The sequence below is a fragment of the Schistocerca nitens genome, chromosome 3 (genome assembly GCF_023898315.1).
Source record: "Schistocerca nitens isolate TAMUIC-IGC-003100 chromosome 3, iqSchNite1.1, whole genome shotgun sequence".
Lineage (NCBI taxonomy): Eukaryota > Metazoa > Arthropoda > Insecta > Orthoptera > Acrididae > Schistocerca > Schistocerca nitens.
In genome coordinates this window covers 762,462,236-762,481,595 of record NC_064616.1, presented here as the reverse complement: position 1 = coordinate 762,481,595, position 19,360 = coordinate 762,462,236, and the positions used below count along the sequence as shown (strand labels likewise).

Sequence of the window (19,360 nt, the reverse complement as noted above, 5' to 3'; positions counted from 1 at the left end):
ATGTGTCTTTTATAAGGAGCAGTCAAATGGAAAACAAGGCAGATGGAGTAAAGTAAACTGTGTATTATTTCAGAAGTAATCACCATAACTGTTAATACATTTATCCCACTGTGAAACAAGGTGGTGAATGCCTTCATGGGAAAATGTTTACAGTTGCTATGGAACCATCATTGTACCCAGTTGTGCACTTCTTCAGCCAAAGCAAATACATGGCCATGAATATCTTTCTTCAGGGCACCAAAATGAAAATAGTATGGGAAGACCATGCACATGTTGCCAAAATCATTATGCTGACTATGCAGCAGAAGTTTTACTGGGAAGCCCTTATACATCCTCCCTAAAATCTCAACCTCTTCCAGTGTCATTTTCATATTTTTGGTATGCTGAATGAAGACATTAGTGGTTGTCAATTTCCTTCGTCTGGAGAGGTGCCTGTCTGGGTTCAATCATTGTTCTGTAGACAACCACAAAAATTTTTGCATGATGCTGTTGACCATCTTGCCTCACAGTGGGATAAATTTATTGATAATTACAGTGATTACTTTTGAAATAATAAACAATTTACTTACTTTTTTTCCATCTGTTTCATTTTCATGTGACTGACCCTGTATGTACTTTTAAATGAATGTTAGTTTAATCAAAACTGAAAACTGAATTTTGTGTTCTTGAAGTCAGAAAAAGATTCTTCTAAATTGTAGAATAGTGAGTTAAAACATTCTCTGCATTTGTAATCACCTTGGACAGTTTTTGGAGATTTTTTCGAGTCCCAAAAAGGTTGGGCTTGCTTCCACCATTTAGTTTAGGTTCCCTCCAACAGAGTTAGAGATGTACCCCCACCCCCATTGCATTTATTCCTCACCTTGTAAAATATTGCTTTGAATTCAGATGGTGTTCCTGTTGTGGACTGACAAGAGCAGCCAGTCCACAATGAAGTAGCCGATAGGGCACGCGTCAACTCACGCCGTCTTACGTTAAATCTGAAACAGGATATGTGGTAAAAGCTATAAAGAAAAGAACGGAGCTTCTCATATACTTATCTTTAATTTCTTCTAGTACATCTCTATGGTGAACGCAAGTGAGACTCTCTCCAGATATGGATAACTGCGCCTTGCTAGGTCGTCCGTACTACTGGGGCCGAGTTCTAGTCAGTCTCTCGAGACCTGCCATGTGGTGGCGCTCGGTCTGCGATAACACAGTGGCGACACGCGGGTCCGACATGTACTAGAGGACCGCGGCCGATTTAAGCTACCACCTAGCAAGCGTGGTGTCTGACGGTGACACCACAGTTCCTCTGGAATTTGCTCACATCTAAAGGTTTTTGGAAATATTGATGTTGCAGCAAAATATGTTTGAAGCTGTGGAAAATCCAGGATGGAATAAGAACAATACAAAAAAGGTAACGGAGGAGATGTAGAGTGGCAGACAGGCACAGTGAAAGACTGCTAGAGATTATATTTCTGGGTAGACATGACGAGAGAGAGAGAGAGAGAGAGAGAGAGAGAGAGAGAGAGAGAGAGAGAGAGAGAGGGTGGGGGGGACGGGGAGAGAGAGAGAGAGAGAGAGAGAGAGAGAGAGAGAGAGAGTGAGTGAGTGAGTGAGTCAGTGTCTGTGTGTGTCTGTGTGTGTGTGTGTGTGTGTGTGTGTGAGAGAGAGAGAGAGAGAGAGAGAGAGAGAGTGGTCACGCGCTCGTGTGTGTGTGTGTGTGTGTGTGTGTGTGTGTGTGTTTTCGAAGCTGATGAAAAGTGATTTTGTATATTTTGAGAGGGATTACCTACCTTCTCTCTCTCTCTTCCAATTAAAGCCATTTGTGGAAGCAGATGTTCCACATACCAAATTTGGTTCAACTACTGCACATTATTATTAATTTTTTGTGGGAATGGCCATCAATCACCAACCAACAAATACACTCCTGGAAATGGAAAAAAGAACACATTGACACCGGTGTGTCAGACCCACCATACTTGCTCCGGACACTGCGAGAGGGCTGTACAAGCAATGATCACACGCACGGCACAGCAGACACACCAGGAACCGCGGTGTTGGCCGTCGAATGGCGCTAGCTGCGCAGCATTTGTGCACCGCCGCCGTCAGTGTCAGCCAGTTTGCCGTGGCATACGGAGCTCCATCGCAGTCTTTAACACTGGTAGCATGCCGCGACAGCGTGGACGTGAACCGTATGTGCAGTTGACGGACTTTGAGCGAGGGCGTATAGTGGGCATGCGGGAGGCCGGGTGGACGTACCGCCGAATTGCTCAACACGTGGGGCGTGAGGTCTCCACAGTACATCGATGTTGTCGCCAGTGGTCGGCGGAAGGTGCACGTGCCCGTCGACCTGGGACCGGACCGCAGCGACGCACGGATGCACGCCAAGACCGTAGGATCCTACGCAGTGCCGTAGGGGACCGCACCGCCACTTCCCAGCAAATTAGGGACACTGTTGCTCCTGGGGTATCGGCGAGGACCATTTGCAACCGTCTCCATGAAGCTGGGCTACGGTCCCGCACACCGTTAGGCCGTCTTCCGCTCACGCCCCAACATCGTGCAGCCCGCCTCCAGTGGTGTCGCGACAGGCGTGAATGGAGGGACGAATGGAGACGTGTCGTCTTCAGCGATGAGAGTCGCTTCTGCCTTGGTGCCAATGATGGTCGTATGCATGTTTGGCGCCGTGCAGGTGAGCGCCACAATCAGGACTGCATACGACCGAGGCACACAGGGCCAACACCCGGCATCATGGTGTGGGGAGCGATCTCCTACACTGGCCGTACACCACTGGTGATCGTCGAGGGGACACTGAATAGTGCACGGTACATCCAAACCGTCATCGAACCCATCGTTCTACCATTCCTAGACCGGCAAGGGAACTTGCTGTTCCAACAGGACAATGCACGTCCGCATGTATCCCGTGCCACCCAACGTGCTCTAGAAGGTGTAAGTCAACTACCCTGGCCAGCATGATCTCCGGATCTGTCCCCCATTGAGCATGTTTGGGACTGGATGAAGCGTCGTCTCACGCGGTCTGCACGTCCAGCACAAACGCTGGTCCAACTGAGGCGCCAGGTGGAAATGGCATGGCAAGCCGTTCCACAGGACTACATCCAGCATCTCTACGATCATCTCCATGGGAGAATAGCAGCCTGCATTGCTGCGAAAGGTGGATATACACTGTACTAGTGCCGACATTGTGCATGCTCTGTTGCCTGTGTCTATGTGCCTGTGGTTCTGTCAGTGTGATCATGTGATGTATCTGACCCCAGGAATGTGTCAATAAAGTTTCCCCTTCCTGGGACAATGAATTCACGGTGTTCTTATTTCAATTTCCAGGAGTGTATAAACTGCCACAGACAGACTGTAGTGAGGATTAAGTTTGACCATCCATCTGCACAGAATGTCATTCATCACAACTCCATCCATAATATTAGCAGCTTCTTGACTGATATAAACACCCCAGAAGTAATAAGTAGGGAAGTAGGCAACATTGTTAACATGAAGAGCAACTGAAACAAGGCCTGATGCTAACCAAACTAACTTACCAGAGGCAAGTCGGTGAGGAGCAATATGACGAACAATAAAACTTAGAAAAGAGTAATAAAAGGTAATGAATGCATGAGAAGAGAAACAAACCAATAGATAAACAATAGAACCTCCTTGCAGACATTTGGTTTGGAACCATTCCTTTATTAAACCGTGTATAGCAGGTTATCTTGGATTCACACACGTTTGTGATCTCAACTATTAAAATGTTTTGCTCTGTTGAAACAAGAAAATGAAAGTTTCTTGCTGAAGATCATATGAAATATCATAAGATGTAAATGCAGTAACTGGTGTCAAAGCAGTTTTGTTTCTATTCAGAGACAGGAATTATTATGAGCAAAGCTGCTCGCTGTCTTAGTGTAGAAGGTGTATGGTGTTGCCAGATTTCAAAAAGTACTATCTTATGAACACAGAATGGTCTTCGAGACTTGTTTGTAATTTACTGTGATTGAAAAGTGCATTTAAATCATTGTGGTCAATCTCTTCAGAGACAACTGGTGAACCTAAGGTGAAAGATTCTGCCTAATAGAATAACGGTAGCCCTAACAAAAGCATCACATCACCTGTTTCATTGTATTTCACATAAAGTATCATCCAGAGTTGAATTTTTCAGTTATTTAGTATATTTATCTGGAGTTAAGTCCCTTCCACAAGTAACAATCATCTGCTGTTGAGATAGATAGTTTTCAGTAGTAAGAGAATTTGTGAAAATGTAATTTGTGCAGTTTCTGGCATGGCATTTTAAAGTGAATTTTCCACATCGTAAGAAAACTGTACTGTTTAAGGCTTGCATCCTTTCCAAAAATTTATTCATGATAAAAGAGAGTTAGGTGTACATACGCACAGTTTCTTACATTTTATAAATCTTGATTTTTCTAGACGCAATGATTTTATTTTAGCCCTTAGAACCCAAAAATTCACTAGTCATAGTTTCTGATTCTTTGTAAAAATGCTGCCATTATTGCACTGTCAAAGTAAAATTGATATCTAACAGGAGAAAATGGGCGTTGATTGCTGGGAAAACTATACACTTTTATTACAAAAACTGAAAATTTTTATGTAAGCATATAGGTAACATGTTCAGACTTCCCAAGATATTATTTGACTGTAGTGTGGTATATTTTTCGTTTATGAAGTGAGTCAAATGTTATATGCACATACAAGATACAGTTAGCAAGATACAGTTTCAAATTCTGGTATTTTCTTTTGTAATATTACAAATATAATGGTTGTCACTTTAAAGAAGTTCATTTAGTATTGTGCATGTTTTCAGTAGGAGATAACCATATTTCATTCTACATTGAAAATCTGTTTCCAGAGAAAGACGTAATCTCTAATGCTTAAGTGAAAAGTTACGTTGAACACCAGAAGTGAAGTACATTGTGTTTTCTTCAGTTAATACCCATAAGTTGTGTAATTTCAACAAAATATGCAGAACTTACATTTATTATTCATTCTAACAAGTTCAGTTATTGATGAGTTAGTATAAGTGTCTGTATTATTAACAGGGCTGCTATGTCATATTCAGTGCTAGACAATGGCAGAATGATATTTGTGATACAAGTACTTGATACCAGGTAGGTCCCTCCTACAACTTCAAAAGGTGTGGCAACCCGATATGACACTCACTCAACAAGTGGCAGGTGACCTTTGCAAAATTTAAAATCTTGCAATTTTATAACCTTACATGTATCCCTAATAATTGTTACTTTTAAGTTCTTAAACATGGTTTCTAAACCACATGCCAGTTGTGCTTGGTGGGATTCACATTTGTTACATACAATGAGCAGGCTATTGTGTGAAGTTCCCCAAAATAATCATCAAACCTAGTTTTAATGTTACTTACCATGTAAGCATATGTGTTGTCCTTTTAGAATGTTTTATAGTTTGAGTGTATATGAACTGCGCAGGCTGTTGTTGATAGACTCTACACTATCTTTCAGTATTACCTTCATCAGCTTATCAAAGCTAAAAAGTCAATCGACACAATTTGTCCAGTCCTCAGGAAAGCATTACAATTGATGGCCTAAAGTATTCTGCAAAATATACAAATCTATCAGCTCAAACAAGCATGTACAGTGATTAGTTTGACAAACAAACGTATCTTCAGTCCTCCACTTTCCAGTGACTGACTGAAATTGTTAAGTTGATGTGCAATCTCATAGAAGCTGATAAATACTTTTCTGTCTTCTGTTATATACCCCTGTCATAGTGTGATTAAGGTTTGCTTTGTCATGCTGATTGTTTTGAATAATTCTAGCTATTTGTTCCCATTGGCAGTGATGTAGGCAGGGAAGAAGACAGCAGCATCTGTAATGTCTCCCAAGCAGTTTTCTCAGCACGTGACTGTTGCATGGATTGAGGCTTGTGGAATCTATGTACAACATAAAATATGTTACGTCCCATCCATCTGCCATTCACTTTGATGCCTCATTTCTCAATGACTTGTAACTAACAGCCCTGTGTGGCCTGTCATTTTATAAATGAGTCACCCTTCTTTACAGATATTGGTAAATTTCTTCATAATCATTACCATCATTGACATGACTGTACATTTAGCAGCACTTGTGTATGCAGGCTAATAACACTCGGCATGTTTATAGCATCAGGCACACACAGTAATGTTGTTACAGTACTTGAAAACCAAGAAACTGGATCTTGCACATGAATGTTAAGACTGTAGTATAGTAAGAACAGTGCATTAGAACATCGTACTCTGTACCTATGCATAGTCCTCCATGGTAAAGAAAATGTATTAGTTACATGACAATGCTTTGTATGTTTATGTTTCACAAAAGAAAAACTGGATCAGAAGTCTGTAACATTCTTAAGTAATTCCACATAAGTAGATATACTTTTTCATGCCATAGTTCTTTGATGTATGTTATTCTGCGACTGGTAATGCAGTCTTTATTTGTCTTTGTTTGCTCATTATTTCAGTAAAGTTGCGTAGCAAGCAGTTGTAATATTCTCACAAAGAAGCATTTCATTTAAATGATGTTTATGTTTATGTCGAAGGCGAAGATTACATCCCAAAAAGCACAGATGTTGTCATTCGAGCTGTGGGATTGGGACCCCGGTTTCCCAGGCATTGAAAATGATGATTTTCTTGGCAGGTAGTTTAAAATGATTTCTACTACTTGAGGTTAGAATTTTTTTGTGTGCTTATTTTTGTTTCAGAAATGTACCAGAATGCCTGCTTCCATACAAACTTACAAACTTTCTGTACAGTAATATCAGTTGCTCGTGCAAGTTTCTTACGTAGTATAGGTTTCCCTAACTATATATTCTCTTTATAAAAGTTAGTTTCTAGCCCATATTTCATTGCAGTGTATGGCCACACACACCACATAGTGTGTAAAGTAGTGTTTGGCAGTTTAAGAACTCTAAATTTAGTGTTGTGATATACTATTGAAAAGTAATGTGGTGGCCTCTGAAAAAGAATTGAAGTTTTCCCCATTATCTTTCAGTACACATACTTAGTAAAAATAAATAAACAAATAAAAATAAAAAATTAAGAAACTTTCATATTTCTGCAGTACAGGACTCTTTCTATAACTATTTTATATGAAGAGTGAAATGATATTAATGACACACCAGTGATATTCGAATACTGACAGAACTTCTGCATACAGCAGGAATTTTTTAGAAACTTGCTAATGAATTGGTATCCTATAGGCATGTAACATTTTCTTTCCTGATCAAACATCAAAAGTGCATTGCTGAATCAGATACCCAATCTTGGAGACAGGCCAAAGAACTAGAGAATGTTGTGAAGGTCATGTAAATTGAATAATTGTTGAAATGTGGTAAATATTACTGCATTTCAACTATACATAACAAGAACTTTACAAGGCAAGTTAAAAAGTTGCATAAATAGTGAGGTGCAACATTGTTGTTTTGACCAAGAAGCTACTTGTGAGGGGCCTGCATGTACTGTTTTAGGGTACTGGATCTCTCCATGACTGCAACAAGATACCAAGGAAAAGAATCTATACCCGTGGCCAAGAAACTGAGGTGCAGTTACCACATTGGACATCCCCAAGACCTGGAGAAAATTTAACAAGTGTGATGAAAAATCAGTATGATTTTTTTTCCTTTTTTAATACCTTGTTTTAATACCCTAAAGTGCACACTGTGCACTTACATGACTCTACTCATGTTGCTGGCGTAACTTCAGGCAAAGGACTCAGATTGTTAACTCATCCAACTGTCAGCTGCAGTATGACTGTAAGTTGTTTCGTAAGTCACTGCATTCATTTGTAAGTTCCATTATTTCCACCTCTGATCCACTTTATTTCTAATCATTTCCAGAAATGAAAATGCTACTGATTATGTATTAGCAGTATGAAAAAATAACATGACTGTTGTCCAGGAATTCTCGTAGGTAACTTCTGCAACAGTTTCATCTGGTGGAGGAACTGCTTAACTAAGGAAGTGAAGTTACAGCGAATATAATCTGAATAGGAACCTACAAATTTAACTCCCTAATATTTGTGCTTCCCAATGTCTGAATGCTTCTTGAATTTCCCTCATGTATTGTATGCTGCGGCCTGTAGATCCGAAATGAATATTTTTAATTTTTGGTGCTAATAAATACAGGTAGTCTTTCTGTGTTGGTGTTTGAAACTGTGTGTTCATATACTTACACAGGACAGTTTGGTGGTGGAGCAGACAAAGCTTTGAAGCGTGAAACCTGCTGAGTTAGTGTTCTGTAAGATTGTGCCTGACAAATCTGTAAGAAATAAATCAGTTTTTTCAGTCATAAAAGTTCAGACTTTAAAGGTGTATTTTATTTAGTAAGTTTGTATGGAAGCTTTGGTCATAGTAAAGGTATTGTGGTGTTTAAACCCTTGGTGATTTTCTGTTTTGTTTATCCATCTCCCAGATTTAACACCATATATTATATCCCATTACAACTGCTTGCTAATGCTCCTGGGAATTGATTAATTTCATTTGGAATTTTTAATATCCTAATATGTGTGATCCTGCCAGTCATGAGTTGATGTATATACCAGAAATTCCCTTTCCATTTTCCGCCAATTATGTTTTGTGACTTTTTTTATGAGAGTTATGCTTTGGTTTTCATGTTGAAAAATGTATGTAAGGGGTGAACAAAAAGTTTCCATTCAAAGGCCATACATTCTGCATTAGTATGCCAATCAGGCGGGCCACCGAGCGAGGTGGCGCAGTGGTTAGCACACTGGACTCGCATTCGGGAGGACGACGGTTCAATCCCGTCTCCAGCCATCCTCATTTAGGTTTTCCGTGATTTCCCTAAATCGTTTCAGGCAAATGCCGGGATGGTTCCTTTGAAAGGGCACGGCCGATTTCCTTCCGCATCCTTCCCTAACCCGAGCTTGCGCTCCGTCTCTAATGACCTCGTTGTCGACGGGACGTTAAACAACACTAACCTAACCAATCAGGCAAAAACAGCATGAGCAGTGAGGCAATCATCCACCAACACATCATGTTGAAAATGCCCATTTTGTAAAACACCATGTCCTTCTGTGTGAAGAAGTCTGTAACCGCCTGCATCGGATCATCATCCAGCAAGAAATATCGACCCTTTGAGGTATTTTTTTAAGGGACCGAAGGCATAATAATCACATGGGGAGAGGTCAGGACTACAGGGCGGGGAGGATGAAGCAGCAGCACCCCTTGTTGCACTGTTCTGCAATGGTGGATTTCGATAGACATGCTGCACCATATACATCCTTCATTTTCCTATACATCCTTCATTTTCCTATTGATATCTACCGGTGTTTGCCCTTTGGGAGCCAAGAAGAGAATAACAGCACATTGGTCCAGTTTGGATGCATTTGGTAATAATATCACCATAGTTCATATAGTGCATATTTAGCATGCACACCTCAGGAAGACACAAATGCCCTACTAACCCTTTGCCTATATGTTCACATTGGAGTCTGCTGCAACACCCTCAGATGGAAACTTTTTGAGTGTCACTTACTTTTTCATATGCTAGACCCAGTTTGCATATTGTAGCATGGTTTGGTGTGCAACTGTCAAAGCCATGTGATGTAATATCAATTGCTTCAAGTTTCATCTGTTTAATTTTATGTAGAGTTATCTTTAGTTGTTTGCTTCTGTTTTTGTGTGTGTGTGTGTGTTTTTTTTAAATGTTATTCTCTTTAGCCTTCAATGTTATTGTTTCTCAGTGTGTGTGTGTGTGTGTGTGTGTGTGTGTGTGTGTGTGTGTGTGTGTGTGTGTGTGGACACGCGCGCGTGTGTGTGTTCGTGTTCCATCACATCACTGACAGCAGGAGACTAGAATGTGGCATATGTGTCGTCATGAGCATAGTTTTGAAGCATTAATGCAGATAAGCATACTTATCCCCAAGTATATATCCCCTTGGGCTTTCGTGGCATGGCAAGGAGCTCATTTTAAGATAGGAAAAAGGTTTTGTTAACAAAGCTTACATGTATTGCTATTGTATGTACTATTTATTTGTCTCCAATAATACAAAAAAATTGCTTAATGTCTTGTTCCATTCCTTTGCAACTGGTACAGACATTTATAGATTTTTTTAGCTTCCATAAAATAAAAATTCATGGTTATTGTTAATCTCTTTCATATTCATGCTTTTAATTAGTCAGCTATTTTTAGGTGTGCAGATTAAGAATTGTGATCATTCACAACTAATTGAGTTGATTTTATTCATTATTTCATAACTAGAAAACATGAGCATCCTGCAGATCCTACAACTAATATTACTGTTTATATATGTTTTTGCTGTTTAAATTTTGTTCTCATCTCACTGAATTATTTGTTGCACATTTAACTTTGTTGTCCCTCAGTTGAGCAGAGACTCAACAATTTTGTTAAATTCTTGTTTCTCTTCCTCCTCCAACAAATGTTAGGGTTGCCTTTTTCTGACTTTGTTTGAAGGTGGCCTCTAGTAGAAGTGTCTCACATTTTTTATATCAGAAACTAGAATATACTCAGAGAGTACATACTTAATGTAAGCCCATGATCTATTAACAGCAGTCAGTTTTTTCATTGTGGTCTTTTAGAGAATTACACATTTTGGTAAGTAGTTACATTGTATGTCCATGTGAAGATAAACTTGGCTGCTTAATAGTGCTGCCTAAGTAGTTACGTCTATTTTAAAAGTACTCTGTAGTTGCAAGTCTATTTTATAATTGCTTTTAATCAAAATGTTTGCTGCTAACATATCAGCTTTATGTCTTTGAAATTTTTCCTGTGTCAGCTTTTTTGCTAATATTGTGCTGTTTATTGTGTGTATCTTTGTTAATAGTTGACTTTCTGTTTCAGGTGTGTATATATTTTCAAATCTCTGATGTACATATTTTTAAATCTCATTTGTTATAAGTTATTGAATCAAGTTATGTTATTTACTCACTGTTTTATAAAAGCAATTTCATCTTTACATGCAGTGTGCTGTGATTGTTTTGTTAGATTATTTTTCCTGCTTGGCCTTCACATCCGTTGGTTTGTATGATGTAGGGTGTGGGTTTCTAATTTGCCACTTTGCTAAGTCTGACATTTATCATTGCTTGAAAAACACACTTGTGTTTAAAAAATAAAAAAAGAGAACATCTTGAATGACTAGAGGATGTTCATATTCACAGGACATATACATCAGTATGTTCTGTAGAAATGATTAGCATTTCAGTCACCTCTGTTCAGCATGTGTCCTGTTGCCTAGTAGGCACAGGGACCACCATGGGCCCTGATAACTTGTTCCACGCATGATGGTATCAACGTAGATAAAGCACAAATGGAATTCTGTGGTATAGCCATCCATGTTGCATTCACTTGGTTCCGAAGTTCATCTGTGGTGGTTGGCATTGGGTCACAGTGCTGCACCTGTCGTTTCACCATATCCCACACATTTTCGATAGGTAAGAAATCAGGTAATCTGGTGGGTCAGGTCAAAAGGTTAACATCCTGTGATATCAAGAAAACACATGTTCATGCAGCATCATGTGGTTGTGCATTTCCTTGCTGCAAAATGGCATCTGGGGTGTTGTGCAGAAAGGGTACAGTTACAGGTTGCTAGATGTTTCTCACATACGTCACACTGGTCACAGTGCCCCAGATACACACCAACTGTGATTTTTGATTGTATCCAATGGCACCCCACACCATAAAGCCTTGAGCTGGTGCTTTATGTCGTGTGAAAATGCAGTCACTGTGATGCTGCTCCCCCTGTCTGTGGTAATCCAAAATGCAGCCATCATTTTCAAACAAACAGAACATGGATCCATCTGAAAAATCTATCTGATGCCATTCCTGTCCCCAGTGACATCATTCCATACATCATTGCTGTCTAGGATGTTCCTGCACATTCTTCAGAGGTGGGCAGAGAAGTGGACGATGTGCACGTAACCCATGCCATAATAAACGGCTACGGACTGTCATCCCAGGTAGTATACGATGTGTTACACTGTTCCACTGTTGTGCCAGAGGCGAAGAGTATGCAGATCTGTCCTGCAATGCCATTCATATGAGGTGTGGCTTTTCTCAGGGGACAGTCTGGGTGGTGCGACCTGACCCACCTCGTCGTGTTCTACAGGCTTCCATCAACCATTCTGCACACACCCATTGCACTGCCAAAACACTTCGTTCCACATGAGCAGCAATTTTCCAGATGGATGCATCACATTCTCTCATGCCATTAATGCACCCTCTTCCAGACTCACTGATTTGACAGTACAATTTGTGCATACGTCTGTGAGGCATCTTGCATGTCTGCTCAAGTCACACTGATCCATTACCTTCAGTTTATAGCAACAATGAGAGCCACAGGCTCATTTTACAGGTAGGTTGTATTGTGCCCCAATATCAATATTGACCCTGAACCCATGGGCCGAGATCGTTCAAATGCTACTTCTTCAGAACGTACTAATGTACATGTCCTGTGAATATGAACGTCCTATCTCTGGTCATTCAAGGTGTTCTGTCTTTTCTGAACATGAGTGTGGTTTAGTGCCACTTAAATTTTATGTTTGATTATAAAATAATGAGCTTGCTGTTTTTAATTCCTCTTTGGATATCCACCTACTGATTTTTTCTTATTTGTATGTTTGCCAGTTAGGTTTTTTAATTTCAAACTATTAACTAGAATATATGTGTGGCTCTGCTTATGTCTTCTAATACTGAAAAAATACTTCATAATAGATTGCAGCTCTTGAGCAATACCAGCACCTCTTGCTCTCTGTTACCAGCCATTTGCAAAATTTTAAAAATAGTTTCCAAGGGCCTTCACTTATCTTTTTCTGCTGGTATAAGTGTTAAACTCATGAACTGCAGTCTGTTTGTTTCTTACCCTTCTTTACAGATTTCGTAGCTAGCATGTTTGCCTTCACTTCCTCATTCAATATAATTTGGTTTATGTGTTTACAGTTAACTTAATTTTCCTATACTATTTTATTCTGCATAAATTGCAAGTAACATTGTGTTAACTATAATTAAGTTCTGTGACTGGCTCTTAATGTGCTTTTGCTTCTTACACTTCCCAGTGTGTGGTAGAGGAGGTGAATAGCCAGTACGTGCTATACAAGCTCTTTGACAAAGATAGAACTCAAGATGATTTTCTTGGAAGGTATTAAATATTTCCTATGGAACAGTTTTTTTTTAATACGTATTTTATACTGAAAGCATGAGTGTTAAAAATGAATGACTGCAAGCAATGTCATTGCTGGAACAAGTATTTATTGCATTATCCTTGAAGCTGTGCTAGCACAAAGAGTTGGTTATGTGATTGACAAACTTTCATCTTTGAGATCTTGATTCTCCCTTACTGTGTAGTATTTTAAGAGCAGTTTCATATTATGGCAACAGGCATTTGCTTTCTTTACACTGCTTACCTAGCATGTCTTATGAGAGTCCATCCCTTTGCTCAGCTTACTTCCCAACCTCTGTCCCCTCAGAAAATATCTTTTCACCAATCTGGCTAGCAGTACCAATGTAACATTACATTTTCTAACAAATTTTGTCCATTTTAGTGATTGTTTGTACAAATTTCATATAATCCCAAAATTTTTCATCTCAAAACTTATCAACAACATACACCACTGCATAGAATTGGAATCAAGTACTAGTTCAAAGAGCAGGTCACTCTATTGATCACACAATAAAGTGTGACTGGAGCTGAGCTGCCTCCTTCATCTGAATGAGCTCCTATTTATACATGCAGGTACATAAAGCATTCTAGCAGATTAGAATATTTTGGAAATAAGTTAAACCCAGAACCTTCCATATTGATTGTGGCTTTTGTTGAAGGAAGAGGAATCTGAATTCCACTCCTGAATGAGAGTCCAGTATCATCTGAACAACTGCACTTTGAGAGGGAACAGACTTGCAAATAAATTGAGCTGAAGGTTCCATGAAGTATAATTGGAGAGGGCTAGAATGTTTGATTAACCTAATAACTAAGCTGCTATTTTATCACTCACCAGCACAAAAAGTAGCCTTTGGAGAAGTTTTAAGTTTCCTTGTTTTCCTATAGAAAATAACCATGACTGATCCCTCACTCAGTAAGTTTGCTTCTCATATTTTACTGGACTGTTTCAGTTGTAGAACCTTAAGCAGTAATGACAGAACTTCATCAATTTAGTACGTGCTTTGTCTTCTGAAGCAAGAAATTTGTAAAACTGCCAAGGTCCTTCTCTTTCGGTATGAAATGTACTATCTTTACCATTCTTCATCACACTGCCCATCACTAGGATAACAACTTACTGCTAAAGAGTCATTTACAACACTCATAAGTCCCCATTTGTTTTGTAGAACATCTCAGATGAATAGATATTTCCACCAAATTGATGTAAATAATGTTAGCACCTTCAGAAATATCCTTCATAGCTTTACAAATTGATTTCTCATTTTTTCTTTCTGATACTCTTGCTGGTTTCAACTATAACAGAACATGTGTCCTCATAGAAATCTGTCTGGATGATATTGTTGTGGGGAAAAATGCTTCTGAGCCTTCACTAACAACTGACGTGGTTTAATATTTCACTCACTGACAGTGCAGTTCGGATTTTATATAAAAAGTCAGACCCTAATATTAAGAAATTTATGCATTGTCCTTCAGTGAAGTGCAAAAATTCTATCTTGCATTTATTCGACTACCTGTGTCTCAGAACTTGTGCACACTTAGTTTATTATTTGGAATTCACCTAATATTAAATGTTTTGTTTGCCGCACAATACATATCTTTGCAGCTCAGATTTTTGTGTCTACATTCATAGATCACTTAGTTTCTTTTATACACTTCCAGCAGTTCGAGTCTGAATACTATGATACTATCCAGTGTATACACTTGAAATTCTTAGTGAGTTGATAGCACTTTATGAGACCTATAATATAAGTAAATATGATCATGTAGCTCTACATAAAAATAAAGACAATCATCGTCTTTAAAGCTTATAAATATAAGGTGTTTAATAAAACAACCAGAGCTCTAGAACAGGTATAAATAATTTGGTAGAAGTCTTGACCATTTTGTAGATAGTGCCTGAATGAGGCTATGAATATATATGTATTTGAAAACAGTTTGAGCTAAAGACTGAAATATGCATTGTCAGGCCACCATGTGAGAAGGCTTATATTGATTTCAAATATTTGGGTATTGTAATGGCTCAAAGATTGCTGCTCATATGTGGAACAATGGAATTCAAAAACAGTCATTGCTTGGGTTGTAGGAGGACACCTTTATAAACATAGCTTTTTTGCTTTAACTTGACACACAGTGAAAACTATAAACAATAAAGTATGACCAGTTGAGTTTTTCTGTGACCAAGATACCTTATTGAAAGTGATGCAAAGCAGTTACTCATTCAAAGGGGTTAGCCATAAATTCTGCATGGGAAGAAATGACAAAGGGTATTACTTCATAAAGTCCTCAGGTGGTTTTGATATATGTGAAAAATCTTTTGTTTTATATGTTTGTGACAGATGAAAATTGTGAGCCAGGGGTGAACTCAAACCTGTACCCTTGTCTTTTGTAGACTGTCCACATATGTCAGGGAACTTTGAGTCAACACTCACTTTAGTAAAAAAAAAAATCATTTTGGAAATAACTTCTTGGCTGTGGTCATGCTGTTCTTCACAAGCAACAAGAACAGTTGAAAACAAGTACGCATCAGTTTCTGATTTAATTACTACATCAGTTTCTGATTTAATTACTATTCAGTTCTACAGAAAGTACTTTCTGACATTGATTCCTTTCTCAGCTTGCATTTACCACAAAGCTCTTACATAATAAACACTCCCAACCAACTGGTAAAAAGTACTGATTGCTCCCATGTATAAGGAAAGTAAAAGGACGGATGAGCAAAATTATTGACTGATTTCCTTGATGGTGATCTGGAGAATCCTGGAGCATGTTCTATGCTCTCACTAAAATCCTTCTTTTTATTCATTTATTTACATTTTCTTTGCATGGTGCCATCAAAATGATGGCTTTTGCACACATCATAAATAACTGTGCGACAATAATTCCTCTTACAAAATTTTTTACATGTTGCACGATAGTTTTTTTTACAGCTGATACACTGGTTCATGTCATAAGCAGTGTCATGAAATTCATTGAATGAATATAAACATTTTGCTAACAGAAAAGAGAGATCAATTATCTGTTGAAATCATTCACCTTGCATGTTCTGAGAAAGTTCGGTAGTTTGTTGAAGCAAAGTCAAACCATTGATGTATAGACTTTGAACTGCCATTTTTAGTTTTGTTCTCTTGTGGAAATAGTTGAATTTTGTTCTGGTGTTGTGATCATGTATATCACTTCACTTTGATAACTTCCATTGGTTGATTCATAAAAAAATGTAACTAATTTGAATATGTGTAAAGAATATACAACATGATTCTCTCGGGCCCTAACCTGTGTATAAGTTTTATTGCTCTTTTCTGTAACAACAATATTCTTTGTAAGTAGACATCAGCTTCACAGCCCCATAATTCAGTCCCGTAGTTAAGGAAGCAGTAAATCATTCCATAGTATACTGCTTTAATTGATGGTGAGAAACCATCTTTGTGAACTGGCTAAGGAGGTACCTGCCACTACTGACCTTTCCAAATATAAAATTAATGTGATTTGTTCACTATAATTGTCATCAGCATAAGCACCTAATAATCTACAGCTGCCACTTTCTGTTGCCGAGATGTTACATACATAATTTACATTGCTGTTCTCACAAACTGCCCATTTTAAATGCCAGTAATTGATATTCATTGACATTTACCTTGATGCCACGATCATTGAAGAATATCATTAATTCTATTGCACCACTAGTAGCAAAAGTTTCTAGTTCCTTGTATTCACTAACATAGGCTGAGATTCAGGTGTCTTCTGCATAGCTTATTATATAGGAGTTAGTGGATTGAGCAGTGTCATTAATATATATGAGGAAGGGGAAAGGGGCCAAGGATTGAGTGCCGAGATACACCTTGTATTCCTGTCTCATCAGTGACTTGACAGTTTATAATTTTATTGCATAATTTATATGTCAGTTTAGTGCATTGCTTTTGATTCAGCAGGTATGTGGCTAGTAGATTCAAAGATGGATCCCCACAATACAGTATGACCTCAGGTGTTTTAGAAGTAACCTACAGTTTACAGTGTCGAAAGCTCTTGCCATGTCAAAAAATATAGCTAAAATCTGCATCCTCGGGTCCAACAGGCAGTACAATTCAGAGAAGAACTTTGTAACTGCTGTGGTTGTGCTTAGCTCTTTTCTAAAGTCATGCCGAGAATCTGCTACCAGTTTTCGTGTTGTGAAAAAGGCACTAAGCTGACAAAGGATAATACTTTCAAATATCTTACTAAAAGTGGAAATTAATAATATTGGTCTATAGTCGAAGATATCATCCATACTTCCCTTTTTTATACAATAATTGTATGACACTTATTTTTAGAACAATCGGGTAGATGTTTTCTGTAATGCTGTAATCAGTTAGGTGGGTGACAGGCTTTTGAGGGTCCTTTTAAGCATACCTTAGTAATTGCACTGGTTATACCATTCCACTCCATTGAAAAATTTTTCATTGCCATGCATATTATCTTCCATACTTCCTGCTTATTCACTTCCATAAATTCAAACTTGGTACACTGTGGTGACATGGTGGCTCGAGTTGTGCATCTATAATATGGGTTGCCGTGTGATCTCCTTGTCAGATCTGTAGCCCCTCTTTATTTACAAATGACCATTGTGGCAGATCATGTCACACTCGAACATTTGTGATAACAGTGTTCATATTGAATAGTTCAGGCAATAAGTTTCAAAAACATTGGAGGGATGTCTTGCTTTCACTTTTATACACTTCATTGCTGCTACCTATAATCACAACATGTTTGTCTTTTGTAGTTGCTTGTCTCTGCTGTAATGTTCTTTGCCACTGCATTTAATGTGACACGAGGCTTAACTTTTATGAAAATGGAATGCTTGGAATGTATATTTTTACGAATGAGAATGGGGACATCTTTCCCTTGACTGTTAGCTTACAGCAGGAATTCCTTGTTGCATCTTTGTGTTCGGGGGTCTTTTTTATTCTTTATTGGAAGTTTTGTCATTGCTTTTGCTTTTTGCTTCATGTGTGTTTGTTGTATTGCCACAGTCGGTGTTTACGTCTTTTGTTGAGTACATGTTGTATCTTCTGCATGGAATGACTGTTAACAACAATGTTGTCTTTGGCTAGGTGATGTTTCCAATCAAATGCTTTATATTTAATTTTGAACTCTTTATATTCCCTCACAAGCTCTTGATATTTTGAATTGCCACTATATACTCTGTTAGCACACCTGCTATTTTTCCTTTGCTTTGACATGTTCATTATTTCATTTTTCAATGCACTTACTAAGCACTGATGGCATGTCCTCTCATGTTCATCTTTTACGTATTTCAGATTTACTCTTACACATTTGTCGTGGTTCCAGCATTTGAAGTTGACATAGAGTAACCCTCTTTTTAACCTTTTTTGCACAGATTTTACAGCCATCACTATCACTCCCTAAAGAAACTGAGCCACTGTTACATGTATAATTTTAACTTAATCTTGTCTTGTATCTGTCCATAAAGAAGCACAGATTTAGAAAGCATTGTTCACATGAAACACAGATTGTCCTTTTCAAACAAAAAATCATGCTAACAATGGATGCAGGAAAATGGGTGGATTCTACATTCCTATACTTCTGAAAAAGTGTTTGAGCCAGTCATATTTGATAAACTATTCCTTATACTTGGATCTTTGTTAATAGAGCACGATGGAGAGTCAAAGACTTTTTGAGTAGTATAGCTTAATACATTGTCTTAGATGGTGAGTGTTCATCAAAGACAGAGGCAACATTGAGGTTGCCACAGGGAAATAAAATATGAGCACTGTGAAGGGCAAGGTTTCAGATTGAATCTCAGCCCAGTACTCTGTTTTTATGTCAGTTTCAAATTCATCCATTAATTGATATCCACAAACTTAAAAGAAACCACTTCATTTAATTTTGTATTGTAAAAAAGGTCATAATTCCTTTTTTCTGTTGCTCTGCCATGTTTAAACAGGTCAGAAATTTATTAATCTTGAGCGATGCATATAATTGAATATTCAATTGAAAAAAAATCATGTTATTGATATGTTAGAACATACTTCTCATAAGTTTGTGTCACCATTATACAAATAATATGTTCAAAGCCATTCATAAATTTGTGTCACTATTATGCAAATAACATGTGTGGCTAATTAATTATTAATGAAATTTGGAAAACACTGGAGGGATACAAGCGATGGAAGTAGTAAATGAAACTATTCTCCACGTAGTTTAGGCACTGAGTGGGTAATTAGGCA

General features: G+C 38.3%; 1 protein-coding gene across 3 annotated transcripts in view; it reads left to right on the top strand.

The window, feature by feature from the left end:
* Nucleotides 1–19,360, top strand: part of LOC126248759 (extended synaptotagmin-2-B) — a 163,675-nt gene that overhangs the window by 86,290 nt on the left and 58,025 nt on the right. Inside the window, exon 10 of one of the 3 annotated variants that reach the window (XM_049950110.1) lies at nt 6,550–6,647. The exons of 1 other annotated variant lie outside the window; for it this stretch is intronic. In XM_049950110.1, coding sequence (XP_049806067.1) covers nt 6,550–6,647 — 98 coding nt within the window. Of the gene's footprint in view, nt 1–6,549; nt 6,648–13,038; nt 13,122–19,360 lie in introns of all 3 variants that reach the window. One more of the 3 variants, XM_049950112.1, reaches the window with a different exon arrangement.